The sequence below is a fragment of the Osmerus eperlanus genome, chromosome 10 (genome assembly GCF_963692335.1).
Source record: "Osmerus eperlanus chromosome 10, fOsmEpe2.1, whole genome shotgun sequence".
Classification (NCBI taxonomy): Eukaryota; Metazoa; Chordata; class Actinopteri; order Osmeriformes; family Osmeridae; genus Osmerus; species Osmerus eperlanus.
Window position 1 is genome coordinate 12,273,404 of NC_085027.1, and position 17,295 is coordinate 12,290,698.

The following is a 17,295-nucleotide window of genomic DNA, read 5'->3' on the forward strand; positions in this document are numbered from 1 at the left end:
TTTATGTCGGCAGAATGTGCGTAAGCCCATAGTCGGAATGGGATGGATCTGCCCCCTACAATGAATTTAGATGGATTCATTCAGTAATGCTCTAATTTATTTCGTGTACGTTTCCCTATAATTAAACAATCTTAATTCACTTAAACACACGTAGGCCTATGTTATATTCATTTAATTGAACGCTTGCCACATTCCATCGACAACCCCTTGATGGAAGCCTCGACTTAAATGAAGGTAGACGAGGACCTCAAGTGGTAAAACGTTATATTGCATCTAATATCAGTATTAAGACTTATTTATTTAAAAAAAACTAAGAATATAATACATGTATGACAGACCAAAAATCGAGTCATCTGATTTATTGAATGACAATTACATTATTCAGAAAAAAATGTAATATATTGCAGTCTTTTCTCTTAAAAAAAATCTGTACAAAGAAATATTGACGGTATAACAAAACATGGATTTTACAGCTTGAGTTTAGAGGCTGAGAGTTCCTTGTGCTTCTTCTTCTTTGAGGCCTGGTCCTTGGCTCCTTTGATCTGGCTCTTCACCTGGTCCTGCAACTGGGAGAAGAAGGCCTGGGAGGACCGGAGGGCTTTGTCCTTCCCCTCGTCCTGTACACACACACACACATTAACATCAAACAGTATGTATACTACAAATACTACTCCAAATGTATCAACCTTTATTCTATAAATGACCCATTTGTACAAATGTATTGTAAATGAACACTCACCTTTAGCAACGTTGCTTTGCCACCTTTGGTGAGTTTCTTCAGGTTTTCGGCCACCTCTGCCTTGGAGATCTTCCTGTTCTCCCCAGACTGGCTGGCCTCCTTCAGCTTCTGTCTCCTCTCCTTGTCCTTGATCTTCAGACGCTTCACCACCTTCTTCTTGCGTCTCTCTCGTTTCTTGTCTGTGGAGGTCTTCTCAGAGTCTCCCAGCATGTCGCCCGCCTTGTTCTTCTCCTGAGGAAGAGAGACAACATTGATAGTCACGTGACAGCTGGTGAATTACTACACAACACGTGATCCAACTAAACACCACACACACACAGACCATGAACATAAACAGAGACATGGGCTCACACACACACACACACACACACACACACACACACAGATTTAATCTCTTCATGGATAATTTTGAGCTCATGGTGACCCACCTTGACTTCCTCTGGGGCCAACAGGGTGGCATCGCTGGCACTGACAGGAGCCACCTCCTCCATAGTGATGGATGGCATGTTAGACACCACCTTCACCTCTGGTACAGGCTGAAGGACACACCACACACATATTAATACCACCATTCTATACAATCTAATGTAGCACTTTGAGGAGAAAATTCCACCAAATATCAGACACTCAGCTAAGTATCTCATAACCCTGACCTTTATCACACCTTTAGAAGAGTTATAGATAGTCAATGACATCAGTACACCATCTATACAGGCCCTTCCAAATAAATATTTTATCCAACTGGATATTTACATCCATTGTGAATCAAAACCACGATTGATCCTTTAAAAACTCACAGGCTTGGGTGTAAAGTGGAAGTTGGAGAGAGCGTCCAGCTTCAGGAACAGAGTGTCCATCAGCTTCTGGATCTCTACATGGGCCGGGCTCTCCTCCTCCTCTGTCTTGGACTGTGGACAGGAAACTAACAACGTCAGAGATAGACCACCAACCACAACATGGTATAGGGACGTGTGTGTTTCTGAGTTGCTGTCATGGGCAGTGTTAATGTAAAGCTTCTCATTCAGAGTTGGGGGGGGGGGGGGTGAAAAAGGCATCATTAACTTTGAAGAGTTGGGGCAAAAAGGCAAACGCGTGATTTATAACTGCATTGTTGCACATGACTGGACTCACCTGTGTCTTCTTGAGGTACTCTTGCTCGTAAACCTGGGCCAGACTCAGCTTGCTCTTCTCATGGTCCAGAGTCAGTCTCTTCTTGTACTCAAACACCTCCTCCTTGGGTTTCTCCTTCCGGACCACGTCGTCCCACACCTGAGACACGGGTCAGACCTTAGACAGAAGCCACAGGGAAACCAGAGGACCAGGTACAGGGGGATACTGTGTATCACAACACCTGCTTTGGTTCTAAGTAGACTCTGGACTCGAAGGTTGTGAAAGGTCTTCTCAGTTCTAGACTAGGTGTCGATAACAACAGTCAAGAGTCTGTGTACTTGCCTTGTCTTTGATTCTCTGTTTGATGATGTCTTCTAGCTGTAGTGTGGTCTCCTCTGTGACAGCAGGAGCTGGAAGAAACAAGCAGGTACCCAACATGAAGAAACAAGAAGGTACCCAACATGAAGAAACAAGCAGGTACCCAACATGAAGAAACAAGCAGGTACCCAACATGAAGAAACAAGAAGGTACCCAACATGAAGAAACAAGCAGGTACCCAACATGAAGAAACAAGCAGGTACCCAACATGAAGAAACAAGCAGGTACCCAACATGAAGAAACAAGCAGGTACCCAACATGAAGAAACAAGAAGGTACCCAACATGAAGAAACAAGCAGGTACCCAACATGAAGAAACAAGAAGGTACCCAACATGAAGAAACAAGCAGGTACCCAACATGAAGAAACAAGCAGGTACCCAACATGAAGAAACAAGCAGGTACCCAACATGAAGAAACAAGCAGGTACCCAACATGAAGAAACAAGAAGGTACCCAACATGAAGAAACAAGCAGGTACCCAACATGAAGAAACAGGCAGGTACCCAACATGAAGAAACAAGCAGGTACCCAACATGATTGATCGACATGGATGACACCTTTTTTACAGAGATACACACCCATATACAGGTGAGGCATACCTACGCCAAAAACGTAATCTTTCTATAAAGACATCTATACACAGACTTCATTTGTTTGGCTCTCCTAGGCATATATACAAAGAAATAGTTACCCCTCCTGGAGGCCTGGTCGAACTCCACGTCCTCCTCCAGCATGCTGTTCTCTGGGCGGGTCTGGGCCGACACCTCTCCGGTCAGCTGCCAGGGCTTGTCTCCCAGAGCCGCCTTCTCCAGCTCATCAATCCTATCACTCATCTGGGAGAAGGATGGGGTGTTACACTTGATAATGACAATCGGGGTTAAACTACAGACTCTCCATCTTGATACAGAAGAGCAGGTTGTCAGGGACAATGTCTTGTACAGACCTTCTCTTGTCTCTTCTCAAAGGACGACTTGGCCACCAGATTCACTGCTTTTTGAGCCTTTCCTCCAAATATGTCTTGCATGTCCTCTCCCTCACTCTCCTCCTCATCCTCTGGGAGGTCAAAGGACACTTTCTTCAGCGCCTCCTTCGCCTGCCGCCCTTCTTCATCCTCCCCGTCCTCTATGAAGTCCCTACAAAAGCCCATCCACATGTTAGATGGTCAAAACCTGACAATGTCGGAGGAAATATGGAGGGACAAGAAAAGGATGTCTAGCAACTTGTATTTTACTACCACAAAATCTGAGCCCTTACTCGTCCTCATCATCGTCCTCCTCCTCCTCATCATCCTCCTCTTCTTCTTCCTCTCCCTCCTGCATGCCGTCCATGCTGTCCTCGTCTTCTGACATGTCATCTGTCTTGGCTGGTGCACCATCCACCGTGTCAAAGAAATCCTTGTACTTCAGATTCCTGGAGCTTTTTACCTGCAATCAAATAAAACAGTAATCATTTAAAAAGACCCAATACAATTATTATTTTTCGGAAGCAGATTTATATGAACTTGATAAAAACATAAAATATAATATTAGAATCTCAACAAAAACACATACCATGCTCTTTTTGTTGTGTTTCTTGGGGGGCAAGTTTTCAAAGTTCAGGTCCTCCTCCTCGTCCCCAGAGGGTAGGTCCTGGAAGTAATCAACGTCCTCTCCCCCCACACCCTCCTTACCCTCCCGCTTGTCCATATCATCCAGGAAGGACTCCATCTCTGACAACTTGAAGAACCTGTCGTCCACCTCAGACGGAACACCCAGCTGTTTGGATGGTTTCTTCGCAGGCTGTTTCTTTTGTTGAACCTTTTTTTCCAAGGTGTCTACATCAAAATTTACATCTGAGTCGTCGTCTGTAATATTCTCTGCATTGTCAGCCAACAGTGCTTTGGAACTGCCTGCCTCTTCCTCATCGCCCATACACCCCTCCACCTCATCGCCCTCCTCTTCCTCTACGATACTCAGCGTGTCATCAGAGACAGCCTGTTGGACTGCAGTCTCAAAGTGCTTCAGCACAGCAGAGTTCTGGAGTTCGAGCTCTTGCCATATCTGTTCTTCGTCGAAGTTCTCCACCACGAGCTGGTCCAGCGGGCTTCCTCGGCAGTCCGCAGACTCCTGACCTTTCTGCAGGTCATACAGGGCCTTAGTAAGACAGGTGAACTCAGCTGCGGCAGCATCCTGAACACTGTTGAGACAAGAGCACACACAACACAGTTTAAAGCCGCAAGTATCAGACATACCAGGTAGAAGGCGAGTGATCGTTGAAGCTCGCAGTAGCAAAATTGTCTGCTGGCTGTAAGCTAACGTTCGCGAGCATTAGCAAGCTACGCTACCAGCACCAAATACCCGAGTACGGAAACAAGTCTTGCTCATCGCTGTAGCCATGAAGCTAACCTTCGACATGTCGAACTTACCTTAGAAATTGTTCTGGATGGACAGTGTTGATACTTAAGATTGTTGAACACCCATGCAACGTGTTGCCGACATCCCCGTTAGCCATCATTCTGTCTCACATGGAGACCTATGTGTATCGTGTAAATATGTCCCACCGGAAACACTTTTTATTGCTATATAGTTCCGGGTAGCGTCACACAGCTCTTCGAAAATATGGCTGCGTCCGTGTTGAAGGTTGCAAGTAAGAGATCCACTTCTTTGTTCTATGCTCTAATATGTACATATTTGCTTTGGAAAGCATACTTATGCCAATGTAACGGGCGAGTATAAACGTTAGTTAAGTACCTAAGGTAACAATACCAGACGTTCACCTGCTATTTTGACAGGAGCCGTCCTCGACGTGCCACACATATACAGTACCTCTTTGTTTGCAACGTCTTATCTCATCGGTTGTTCCTCTTGCTTTATAATGTTCTCTTTATTTGACTGGGATCCTTGGCAGAGATGCTCAACTTGATTCAAGTTAAGTTGAATTGAGTAACCCAAAGAGCCCATAATAACAGTCGTCTCTAAGGTCTCCAAAGCTGCCAACAGCGTCCACTAGCGGCTGTTGTGACTAAACCATGTTATCAAGCAAACATAATGCCTCCATTCTCAAACAAAGCCTGTCTTAGCCTGCTCTGAGAACTGTGATAATAATCATTATATATATATCTAAGATTGATCTGTAATAAATTAATCAGTGTATCTTCAGTTACAGGTCTTTCGAAGTGTGCCCGTCACACTTTGCCTTTGCTGAGAACCCACTCAACAACCACTCCACTCTGCCAAGGAGTCCCAGGGTCAGTATGGAAGCTAGGCAGATTGAACCACGTAGCCATCGCTGTTCCTGACATGGAGAAGGCCACTGCTCTGTACAGGGATGTACTTGGGGCTCGGGTCAGTGACAAGGTGCCCCTGCCTGAGCATGGCGTCTACACAGTGTTTGTGGAGTTGGGGAACACCAAGCTGGAGCTGCTGCACCCTCTAGGAGAGAAGAGTCCCATTGCTGGCTTCCTTCAGAAGAACAAGGCTGGAGGAATGCATCACATTTGCATAGAGGTGATAGGCTATATGTTCTCTTCATCCCGACTTTCACAATTCTTTCTTGATCGTGTACTAATAAACCATGCATGTTCAGAAACAAATGACTTAATAATTTGTTGCTCACTCACTTTAACAGTAAATGAATGAAGTGGCACGTGAAACAATGAGTGATTTATGAGTATAGTACTGGCAAATGTTACATTATGATTCATTTTCTTTGTCTTGTGTTCTAGGTGGATGACATAAATGCTGCCATTGTGCACCTGAAGGCCCAGAAGATCAGGACGCTCTCAGCAGAACCAAGGATAGGAGCTCATGGGAAACCAGTCATGTTCCTGCACCCTAAAGACTGTGACGGGGTACTGGTGGAGCTGGAACAAGCTTGAGTGTTCAAATATAGCTATATTCAAACAACAAATTTCAATAAAACAAGACTTTTTTATGAACATCAAATGGCCTGGAATTGTTAACTTTCACACTGAAAGTGTGTCTGTCTGTCTGTGTTGGTCCTGTGTAGGTGCAGAAAACACTGTTTGGTTTCATCTGTTGCATGAGCACCTGTAGCTACTACAGAAACTCTGTAGCTCTGGCTAGGAAATTAACTGTGCCATTTCACTTTCTACAGTTTATATATGCTATCGATTGCTTTTGGTTTTGCATTATACTGTGAAAGTGGGTTTTCATGGAGAGATGTGGGACCTTGTATTGATTTACTGTTGATGATATTTTCTGGTGTTTTTCTGCCGTAAACGTAGTTGTTTTTCTATGGCATCAAGATTTGCCTACCTCTGACTGTTCTGAATACATGGTTTAATAGTGTTTTTGACCTTGCTATAATCACATCCTGTTTTTTGTTGTTTTTTATTCTCACCCTTTACACGTTTTCACAAATCCCAGTACAAATGAACACATTTTTGTAGTTAAGACAGATAAACAACTTACTGTAATAGTTCAATAAATCAATTTTCCACTGACAAGACATCACTGGTCAGTTCCTGGTTGCCTGAGGATTTGGCTGAGGATGAAAGCAGTGAACTGTGCCTTTAAAGAAAAAACAATATATCTGTCTGGTCCAGCATGGACTATTCCTCTGGTTTCACTTACTGCTCAGCACCTCCCACACCCCATTCTCTCTCTCTCTCTCTCTCTCTCTCTCTCTCTCTCTCTCTCTCTCTCTCTCTCTCTCTCTCTGTCTCTCTCTCTCACACACACACCTTATTGGCTGACTCACAGAAGACCGCAGTGATGGACAGGCTCCCAGAGATGAGGAAAGACAGAGTTACTTTGGCAGGCAGCCGACTCTCTGTTCTCTTGTGAGTGGATATATAAGTGTGTGCGTGGGTATGTGTGTGTGGGTGTGTACAGAGTCATCCATGCCTGTCATCATCTATCAACTCCAGCAGTTTTTTATGTATCAGGCGCCCCATGCTGAGTGTTAGTTTAAGAGACAACAGTGCCTTTCATTTAAGATGTGAGACTGGAGAGGACGTAAAACAACTTAACACTGAACTTGAGACAGATTCTAAACGTTTCAAATAAAGCAAGATACTCCTGAAAATATACAAATCCCAAACATCCTGACTATTCATAATAATTTCCAATTGCAAGACAGTGTTGAGCAGGATTCGAATGAATGTAATAATCGTGTGAAATGCGTGTCTGACCTTGGACATGTATTACCTTTTGACAACATTGTTGCCGTCCTTATTACCTTAAATTTCGTAGACCTTTTCACACATTTTTAGCTAGGCTACATTATGTTAATGCTGATCGTATCTCGACCACTGACTGTTAAGGTTAACAATAAGCTATACGATGAGGAAGGCAGTTCAACATTAGTAGGCCTACCACTGATGCAAACAAGATGATTTTGTCTTTGTAGTGTACAATTAAGTGTCGGGAGGTGAGGAGGACATTTATTGATCAGCGTTTTCAGCAACTTCTGCTGTCAGTTGATGGATGCTCTGAAGCGCCGCCTTCTGTTCACACAGGAGTCCCGCCCCTTTTCACTCCAAGTCTTCTGTTCCACGAGCGATACCTCCGAATCCCAGGCAAAAATTCCTCCAGAAAGCAAAACGGGACGACTGTGTCTGAGACAGGAATACTAGCGAGTCGGATTTCAGAGAAACCTTGTAAAAAGACAGGAATCTCGCAATTTTCAAGGTGCGTGTGCGTTATGATCTATTCTACTATTGTACTCTGCAGCGGACAGCTAGTTTCACTTGAAAGCAGCTTGATGGCAAGGGTGTCAAATGACAGACAACACGGCAGAATTCCATGCAGGAAAATCCCGTTGGTTTCCTGAATGTCCTTGAGTGTGCATGAGTTGAAAGTTGACAAATAAACTGTCTGTGTAGTTTAATAGCCTAATGCAGACTGGAGAACAATCCCTACGTTACTTGTTGGACAAACTTGGCAATGTGGGCACATTGTTGCTAAACATGGTGTTTAAGGCTCTTGCGATACATCCAAAGTTGATACAATAGAACTCTGTTCATTGACCAAACAACCAATAGGGGGTGTTTTAGTAAAAGTTTAGAGTTATATTTAAACAACTCAAACAAATGTTTATTATGCATGTACAACAATGATTCAGAATTCCTATCCACATTTCTAGTGTGCTCTGGTGTGGTGGCGTAAGTCTTTGTAGAATGAATGGAGTTGAAAGCTGAAGTAAAGCAACAACCAAATGTCTGCCACTGTCCAGACAGCAGACCGTTATGTTGCAGTGATTCTGTATATTGGTGATAGAGTAAAACGGGTGTGTTTGTTCATTTTTTGGGGGGACACACGTCGACTTCAAAGACGATTTGCAACGCCCCAGTAAAATGGTTATTCCTTGGTAATAACACGGACGTTTGATTCTTTAGGATTAGGGGTAGGCTACTATTTAAAATGCTACAATTGTTTTCTAGCAAAGGCTACGACTTAGCATACCCTACTGTGGTGGAAGCCTTTTTGCTTAAAGTACCCCTTTTTACCATGACATGAGTGTGTGATAACACTGCTGCCTATAAGTGTATAGTGGGGTGCTAGCTGGGTTATACACTCACTTCTGGCCCTGTTATCAATGTTTTGGGAGGAGAACTGGGTAGGTTTACAGCTGGGTGGAGACACAGACAGACAGACACCCATGTCTACAGGAAAACAGATGGTGTGCTTTAGACCTTGGGAGGGATCTCATCCAATCAGAACCACTGATCGGGTTTCTGGAATAACTAAAGAGAGAGTGTCTTCCTTTTCAGTGAGAAAGTTAGATGTGAAGATGTGATTTGGGTTATCGGGAATGACCTCTTAATATCGTCTGAGCCCTTATACACGAAGCCCTTCTAAGACAAGATGGAAGCGTGTCCTAGGGTTTAACATGGTGGCTTTGGACCGAGTGGCGTCCTTGCTGCTCACACTGCACATCATCACAGCAAATGTTGTGGCTTTTGGCTCAGAGGTTTAGCCCATGTCCCCAAATTGGCTAAAGCATCATCTTCCGAGAGGCAATCTTTTTTTCTTAAAAAAAAAAAAGAAAGTTGGACAGAAACTGTATGGTTGTCTGGTTGCTCTTGTGCATTGCATAACAAGGGCACACACACTGGCGGACTCCAGAGAGTCCATATTAAAAGAAGGAGTCTTCCCATCGTCAAGGTGCCTGTGTGCAGTGTAGACCTACTGGATCTACTATTCATCGTCAAGGTGCCTGTGTGCAGTGTAGACCTACTGGATCTACAATTCATCGTCAAGGTGCCTGTGTGCAGTGTAGATCTACTGGATCTACTATTCATCGTCAAGGAGCCTGTGTGCAGTGTAGACCTACTCGATCTACTATTCATCGTCAAGGAGCCTGTGTGCAGTGTAGACCTACTGGATCTACTATTCATCGTCAAGGAGCCTGTGTGCAGTGTAGATCTACTGGATCTACTATTCATCGTCAAGGAGCATGTGTGCAGTGTAGACCTACTGGATCTACTATTCATTGGTCAAGGAGCATGTGTGCAGTGTAGACCTACTGGATCTACTATTTTTCCAGAATGGGCAGCCTGTTCTGGATAGATCAAAGTTCTGAAATCTCACATCTGGAAACTGAAGCCTTGCTGATGTCATCACTTCCCCCCTTGTGTCTTCATCACTCGCCTCATTCTCTGTCATCTCTTCCTGTGTGCTCCTGTCCTCCTGTCTCCCTCTCTTCTCTATGTCTTCTCCCTCTCTCCTCCTGTCTCCCTCTCTTCTCTCTGTCTTCTCCCTATCTCCTCCTGTCTCCCTCTCTTCTCTCTGTCTTCTCCCTCTCTCGTCCTGTCTCCTTCTCACCATGGTTTAGGGGGAAACAATGGTCCACTGATATCCTGGCTACACTGACTCAGAACATGTACCTGTGGAATAGATATTACCTACTCCAGTCGAAGATTTCTGTAGTAATGATTTTTTTTTTTTTGAAAGTTAATAGTGTCCTTCTCCTGTCCAGTTTCCCCCATTATGGTGATGATTCACCCTCCTACACATCTGACCCACATCTGGGTCAAACCTCTCTTCCATCTCTAAGATGCGCTGGGTCTGGCACAGGGCTACCTAGCTGATGCAGCGGTCAGTTTGACAATCAGACACGCTGGGATTATTAACATCTCAGCTGGGCATCTCTCTGTATCTCTTTTTCTTACACACACGGCATACACACTCACACCCACACACACATACACACGGATTGGCGAATGAGTCCTGAGTATCGTTGTCATGGCAACGCAGACTTTTCGGAAGGGGAAGAGACCCATCTGCTTGTGAGCGCGTGCAGACAGTGTGTGTGTGTCTGTGTGTGGTTGGCTATATGTAGCCTGAATCTTTGGCTTGGAGTAGAACTCCCCTTTGTCTTTTTTCCTGTGTGGAATATCAACATCCTCTTTTTCTCTCCACCCTCCCGACTGCTACGCTGAGCTAAAATATAGCACATTGTATACTGTTAGTAGTTGAATGGTACCATGGCTGGCCATAGACGTACCACCCTCTTAGTGAATTTTCGAGGATAAATACTGTCTGTTTATTTTGGTGCAATCAAGAAGAAATGGCACATAGCCTACATGCCACATTGACAGTGTACCTACAGTCATTCTGGCTAAACACATTCCATTCTCCCACACCCAACCCTTAACCCTGTCAAGACTGTTTGCTCTTCTTTCAACCCCCCTCTCCTTTTTATCTTTTCTCCCTCGTGTTCTCGCTTTTTCTCTTCCTCCACCCTCTTTCTTTCTCCCTTTTTCTCTCTCTCTCTTTTACATTTTGCGGGATTTAACTGCTGTCAACCAGGGTTCTGTCCATCTTTGACAGTCAGATACCACCAGAAAGGAAGAGTCAGTCAAGTCTGGTTTCTCTTTTACCAACCTGATCTCTGTTGTCAATCAGGTCCTTCTCAATTCTGACCATGGCTAATGTTAGTCATCATTTGAATTCATAGGTGATATCATTACTGTGACAGTAACACACCATTGCAATGTAACATAATCTGTTTTAGTAGGGTTAGAGTTTCTGAAACAATACTCCCTACATACACATTCCCCCTCTTCCACCACTCTCTCTCTCACACATAGCACACACACACCACACACACTTGGAACAGAATGAAAGGGCCTTTCCACAACAGTTTTTGTTTATTCACGTAGAAGCTGGGGCCAGAATCTAGTGGGATCTGCTCAGTTCAGCATTGGAGAGGAGAGGAGAAGGGTGAAGGTAAGGAGCAGAGAGGAGAGTAGGGGAGGGGACAGGAGAGAGGAGGAGGTGCGGAGCAGAGAGGAGGAGGGAACAGGAGAAAGGAGGGGAGGAGGAGGGTGAGGAAAGGAGCAGAGGAGAGAGGAGGGGAGGAGACATGAGAGAGGTGGAGAGGAGGAGGGTGAGGAGAGAAGCAGAGAGGAGAAGACAGGAGAGAGGAAGAGGGTGAGGAGAGGAGCAGAGGAGGGGAGGGAACAGGAGAGGGAAGGAGAGGAGGAGGGCGAGGAGAAGAGCAGAGTGGAGGGGAGGGAACAGGAATGAAAAAGAGGGAAAGAAGAAAAGGAGCGGAGAGATGTACAAGGATAGAATATGAAACAATAGGAGAATGGAGACATATCTGTTGTTTTATTCAGATGAGAGGAATGTTCTGGCATCTCCAGGCTTGGCTGTTACAGCAGGGATCACAGGGCCAAGCAGGGAGCTGCACACTGGTTGACCCTAACTGCTGTGGCTATGGCCTCGGGCACACACACACACATACACACACACCAACCTGATGACAGAGACTGACTATCCATGCCAGGGGCTTCATCTCATGGGGTTCGCAGTGTTGGGTGTGCAGATTGAGACCTTGGTGCAGCAGCATTCGGTACTCATTTCATTCAGCCTTGTCCAAATATATACTAAATGGATGTGAATGCAGTGTTGTTTAGTGTTGTTTATTTAAGCTTTTTTAACTACAGTTGGCAGTTCGTGTGTGTTTGGCTAAGGAGAGGAATGACTTTGGTCTGGTAGTCTATCTGTCAATGGAGCTTCACTATCGGGCAATCTGGAGTGTTTGTCAATGCAAAAATATTTTGTTTCTCTGTGTGTGTGCTGCGTTTACACGTGAGCTTGTCAGAGTAACTTATTTTCTGGTCTGAGGAAAATAGACTGGGAACTTTGTTGTATAAGAACACAGGAAAGAGTATCTGTGTGTGAATGCATGTCAATGCTATCCACAGGAAGTGGCCATAAGTCAGCATGTGACCTTCCTGCTAGGGCTGGACCGCTGGGTGACGTCAACGGTCTCTCCCTGGCCCTCTGTAAGCAGTTAGCCAGATGTAGCCATCACAGCTACTACTGGTGGCTGTGGTCTGTGTTTAAGAAGTGTGTGTGTGTTTGTGTGGGTGTAATGTGTACATGTGTCTGATTGAGGAGCTTATTGTACATGCCAGTCTTGTAAAGTGAACAATAAACCCAAGTTTAAAATACTGTATCAGTTTTCTGGTTGATTTGAAGAGATAATTCTCCTACCAGAAGCCAGTGCTACCACTGGCCTTGGTCTGATAGTATGTGGTGTCTTAACATCGCCAAAAAATACTGATATTATATGAGCCCATAAATGCTGGTATGATGTCTTTTATGGGTGCTCTGCTTCCTTGGTGTGTGTGAGTGGAAAAGAGAGTCAGACTAGGAGAGATTTCGGGGGGAAGAGAGATAGATATCTAAGATGATGAAAATGATCATTTTCTAATGTTATGAAGGAGGTGCAAAGCCCTCTTTGGAACTATTTGATTCTATAATTGTGTAGGTCTAGCTAATGGCCCAGTCCTCTGCCTGTTGAACCTTTCCTCTCCGCTCTGCTCCAGTGCTCAAAGAGGTTTAGAGGCTGGAATTGTTTGTGGAATTGCCCATTTCTCTTCCTCTGTTTTTGGCAGCAGGCGCGACAGTCAAATCTGTCCCCCTAGAAAAAGTCTGTCATATCGTCTGATGCTGTTGCCCCCTCGCCCCGCTCCACCCCGCAACCCATTAGCTGACAGATTTACTGGGCTTTAACGCCCAATTACCCCCGCCTCAACACCAGAAAATCCTTACCCATGATGCCTTGCTAATAGGCCTGGACCCCTGTCCAAGTCACAACTCTGATTGTTGGTAATATCCAAACCAAGAGGTTCTCTTAGAGTCCTCTTTGAATCAGCATCCTTTCCCTATGTGGTGTGAAGGTGTCATATACTTACACCACTTGCTGTCTCTTTTGTTTTCCATCTCTCTCTCTCTCTCTCTCTCTCTCTCTCTCTCTCTCTCTCTCTCTCTCTCTCTCTCTCTCCATCTGTCTGACAGAAGCTGAAACATAGTCTTAGCAAATCTCAGACTGATCGATACCAAGAGACAGCTTAAATCTATACTGCTCAGTAGTGGTACTGTAGTATAAATACAGTCACTAAACACCTCTCACTCACTATACTGCAAATACCTGCTCCAAAAACCTGTTCTGAAGACCTGCCCCTATTATAGTCCCTTAACACCTGCCACCATCTATCTACCCCAAAGACCTGCCTCAATGATTTGCCCCAAACAGCTGCCCCTTTTATTTGCCCCAAACACGTTTCAAACACCAACAGACACCAATCCTAAATCTGCCCAGGGTCTAATAGCACCATTATATAAGTTGACTTATATAATGTATATTAAGTTAATATGTAATGTATATAATATATATTGACAATTTTTCATACTAACAGCTCCATTATAACAAGGTATACCTGTTTACCTTGAAGGACTTGGTTTATTACACTAACTTGCTACAGTAAATGTTAATGTGTCCATTCTGCAGCTATAGCTTTTAACATAATAGATTTCTCTTTATTGGTCTTGCGACTTTGCTAGCAGTCTTCATCAGTTTCTCTCCATCATGTTCTACTTCCTGCAATTCCCCTTCTCTCATTTGCTTCGAACATGTTCCTTTTATTTTTACATTTCTCTCTCTCTTTTTAGCTCTTCCTCTCTCCCTCTCTCTCTCTCTCTCTCTCTCACACACACACACACACACACACGCAACGCAGACACACTTTGTCTCTCTTTTTCAGCACCCTCTCTCCATTACAGTCTCCCTCCTCTTTCACACCTGTCTGCATAAACGATTAATTGACTTGACCTTTAAACTGTGTAATTAATAGCTCTTTAGAGAGAGAGAGGGGGCTTTAACACACACACACACACACATGTTTATGAGCAGAGTTTATACTGTTGGTGAACAACACTAACACTCCCCATGAGGCAGAATCAGTGTGTCTGACTAATGCTATTTGTCTGCTTGTAGGAGTGTGTGTGTATGTGTGTGCATATGTGTGTGTGTGTGTTGGGGGGGGGCACAGCTCAGTCTTGGGCCTTCTGTCACCCTGTTGACCCAGGTCTGGACAGTTGGCCAGATGGCCTGGATAGATCACTTCAGTTACTCATGTGTGTTTGAGTGTGTGAGGTTGTAAGCTTTAGCTGATTAATGGCGATACCCTGAGGAATATAGCAAAGGTACGACCATTCATAAACCAAAATGATGCAGAGAAGTTAATTCATGCTTTTATATCCAGCCGGCTGGACTACTGTAACGCACTTTTCACTGGTCTTCCCAAGAAAACCACTGAAAGACTACAGCTCATTCAAAATTCTGCAGCTAGATTATTAACCAAAACTAAAAGGAGAGAACACATTAGTCCTGTCCTAGCTACTTTACACTGGCTCCCTGTTACCTTCAGAATTGACTTTAAGGTCCTTTTCCTCACATACAAAGCTCTACACGGACAAGGACCTAGCTACATTGCTAACTCCTTTATAAACTACACACCAGCTAGAACACTGCGATCATCAAATGCAGGCCTATTAGAGGTCACCAGAAGCAGTCATAAGAAGATTGGTGATTGGGCCTTTGTCAATTACGCCCCAAAACTATGGAACAAATTACCCATAAATATTAGGGAAGCAAACACTCTAGACATTTTTAAAAGACAGCTTAAAACCTACCTTTTTACCGAAGCATTTAAGTAATTTTATCTCAAAAGGGTTTTTCCTACTTTTATTAGTTATATTATTGTATAATCTTGGTTTAGTAAATTTGGGTCATTATTTGACTTGCTATTTTTACTTTGTCTAGGTCAGAGTTGGCAAACTCTGATAGCGTACAAGAACTCTGGTCGCGTGTATGTATTTAAACAAATATGTAAAACAATCTGTATTCTTGATCTGAGGCAAAGGATCCGTTAACAGAGAATACGGCCCATACTCTTGACCTGGGGAAAGGATCTGTTAACAGAGTGTATGGTTTTATATATACAGACCAGGGGTGAACCAAATGTAGTATATGTTACTTTTAAGATGCATGTTTAAAGTTGTTTTCTCTCTTGAACAGAGATCTTATTGGGATTTTTATTTTTGTTTGAATTGTTTATCACTTGTATTATTGTTTTTATTGATTTTATGTAAAGCACCTTGAGCTACAATTCTTGTATGAAATGTGCTATATAAATAAAGTCTTACTTACTTACTTACTTACAAACAACTTGTGTAAAGTAAGATCTCCTGTCCTTCCTCTCTTTCTTACTGGCAGTCAAAGCCATGTTGTGGCTCTGACTAGTTGTGCATGGTGAGCCTGTCTATCTCACCCTGAACTGCCTGTCTCACCCTACCCTGCCTGTCTTACTCTGCCCTGCCTGTCTCACCCTGCCTGTCTAACCCTGCCCTGCCTGTCTCACCCTGCCCCTGTCTCACCCGGGCCTGCCTGTCTCACCCTGCCTGTCTCACCCTGCCCTGCCTGTCTCACCCTGCCTGTCTCACCCTGGCCTGCCTGTCTCACCCTGCCTGTCTCACCCTGCCCTGCCTGTCTCACCCTGCCTGTCTCACCCTGCCCTGCCTGTCTCACCCTGCCTGTCTCACCGTGCCCTGTCTGTCTCACCCTGCCTGTCTCACCCTGCCCTGCCTGTCTCACCCTGCCCTGCCTGTCTCACCCTGCCCTGCCTGTCTCACCCTGCCCTGCCTGTCTCACTCCAGCCTGCGTTTCTCAGCTCCTCAGCAGTTCTGCTGCATCCCTGTGTCTATGCCATGGAACTTCTGTACTACATTGATTTACCTCTAGTGCTGGTAATTATGCTGAATTATGAATTCATTTGTTTCTGAGTCTTTGAAGCTTTCAGCCCTGTGGACCTGTTCCTGTTTTAGCTCAACTTTAGCAAAATCTGCCATCCAAACTTATTTACATCCCTCCATCCTTCCCTCTATTTATACCTCCAATCTATCCTTCCACCTCAATGGTCCTCCCTCTATTCTTCAGCTTCACCAGCAGGTTTGAGAAACAAGCAGTGACATTCTACACCTCCTTTCTCTTTCATCCCTCCATCCCTCCATCACTGCCTGGCTGAGCCTGTGCTCCTGAATAAATTAGGGCTATCTGATTCTGCAACGCCTGCTAGCTGTCCTGGGATGGACATCTAGCTCGACAGAAATACGACCCTGAGCCGGAGGCGGAGCCAGGTCACACTGAAACAAATGCATCAGATGTGAACGGACGCACACACAGAATAAATGTCATCCCACAGTCTTGTGCACATATAATTAGCCCATGTCCTGCTGTGCTGCTGAATACGCACTACTGTGCAGGTTGCACAGGACTGCCTTCTTGTGTGTATGGGTCTTTGCATAAGTGTGTGTGTGTGTGTGTATTTAGAGAGATTGAAAATCTGATAGGAGAGAACTAGACACATTCCTATGTCTGCAGTTGTACTGTTTTAATTAGACCTAGTTTATGCTCTGCTTGCTTGCCTGTGAGTTCGGTTGAAATTTCACTGCAGCTCTGCTCTCCTGCTCAGGTCTTTGATCTTGTTAAAGAGACCTTTAATGTGGCTGATAACAGGCTGTTAGTAGTTACAAGGACCTGAGTCATGGTTTTGTGTGTGTGTGTTAATGTGTGTGTATGTGTGTTAGTGTGTATTGTAGGTTTGTTTGTGTATTTCTCCTTGTGTGTACGAGAGAGAGAGAATTAGTTTATCGCATTTTATTTATGAGTTAACTGGCTGTACTCTTTACAAACCAAGATTGCGCCCACAGCATGTGAGGGTACATGTCATACATTATGAAACTCCATACTGTAGCCCATGTCTAGAA

The 17,295-nt window shown here is 44.4% G+C and overlaps 3 protein-coding genes across 4 annotated transcripts in view; 2 read left to right on the forward strand and 1 right to left on the reverse strand.

Annotated features, from left to right (window-relative positions):
* Nucleotides 1-344: 344 nt before the first annotated feature.
* On the reverse strand, nt 345-4,785 carry mphosph10 (M-phase phosphoprotein 10 (U3 small nucleolar ribonucleoprotein)). The gene is made up of 11 exons (XM_062471400.1): nt 4,632-4,785; nt 3,778-4,402; nt 3,482-3,651; nt 3,171-3,360; nt 2,919-3,060; nt 2,192-2,259; nt 1,871-2,008; nt 1,537-1,647; nt 1,168-1,275; nt 740-970; nt 345-617 (listed from the first exon to the last, which is right to left on the reverse strand). Exons 1-11 carry the CDS (start codon nt 4,718-4,720, stop codon nt 468-470), a joined length of 2,022 nt encoding a protein of 673 aa, XP_062327384.1. The 5' UTR covers nt 4,721-4,785; the 3' UTR covers nt 345-467.
* Nucleotides 4,786-4,792: 7 nt separating this feature from the next.
* On the forward strand, nt 4,793-6,592 carry mcee (methylmalonyl CoA epimerase). Its single transcript, XM_062471401.1, has 3 exons — nt 4,793-4,852; nt 5,366-5,712; nt 5,931-6,592. The coding sequence occupies exons 1-3, from the start codon at nt 4,825-4,827 to the stop codon at nt 6,081-6,083; spliced, it is 528 nt and encodes a 175-aa protein (XP_062327385.1). The 5' UTR covers nt 4,793-4,824; the 3' UTR covers nt 6,084-6,592.
* Nucleotides 6,593-7,703: 1,111 nt separating this feature from the next.
* The window catches only part of ccdc102a (coiled-coil domain containing 102A), a 33,530-nt gene continuing 23,938 nt past the window's right edge, over nt 7,704-17,295 (forward strand). For both annotated transcript variants that reach the window (XR_009931507.1, XM_062471688.1), the window contains exon 1: nt 7,704-7,860. The gene's annotated coding sequence lies outside the window, so the exon portion shown is untranslated. The remainder of the gene's footprint in view (nt 7,861-17,295) is intronic.

Coding starts and splice junctions, on each gene's coding strand:
- mphosph10 (XM_062471400.1), bottom strand. CDS start 4,720: ATGATGGCTAACGGGGATGTCGGCAACACGTTGCATGGGTGTTCAACA. Junction 4,403..4,631: donor CATCCAGAACAATTTCTAAG/GTAAGTTCGACA, acceptor TTGTCTCAACAG/TGTTCAGGATGCTGCCGCAG. Junction 3,652..3,777: donor AACACAACAAAAAGAGCATG/GTATGTGTTTTT, acceptor ATTTGATTGCAG/GTAAAAAGCTCCAGGAATCT.
- mcee (XM_062471401.1), top strand. CDS start 4,825: ATGGCTGCGTCCGTGTTGAAGGTTGCAA. Junction 4,853..5,365: donor GTCCGTGTTGAAGGTTGCAA/GTAAGAGATCCA, acceptor GTGTATCTTCAG/TTACAGGTCTTTCGAAGTGT. Junction 5,713..5,930: donor TGCATCACATTTGCATAGAG/GTGATAGGCTAT, acceptor CTTGTGTTCTAG/GTGGATGACATAAATGCTGC.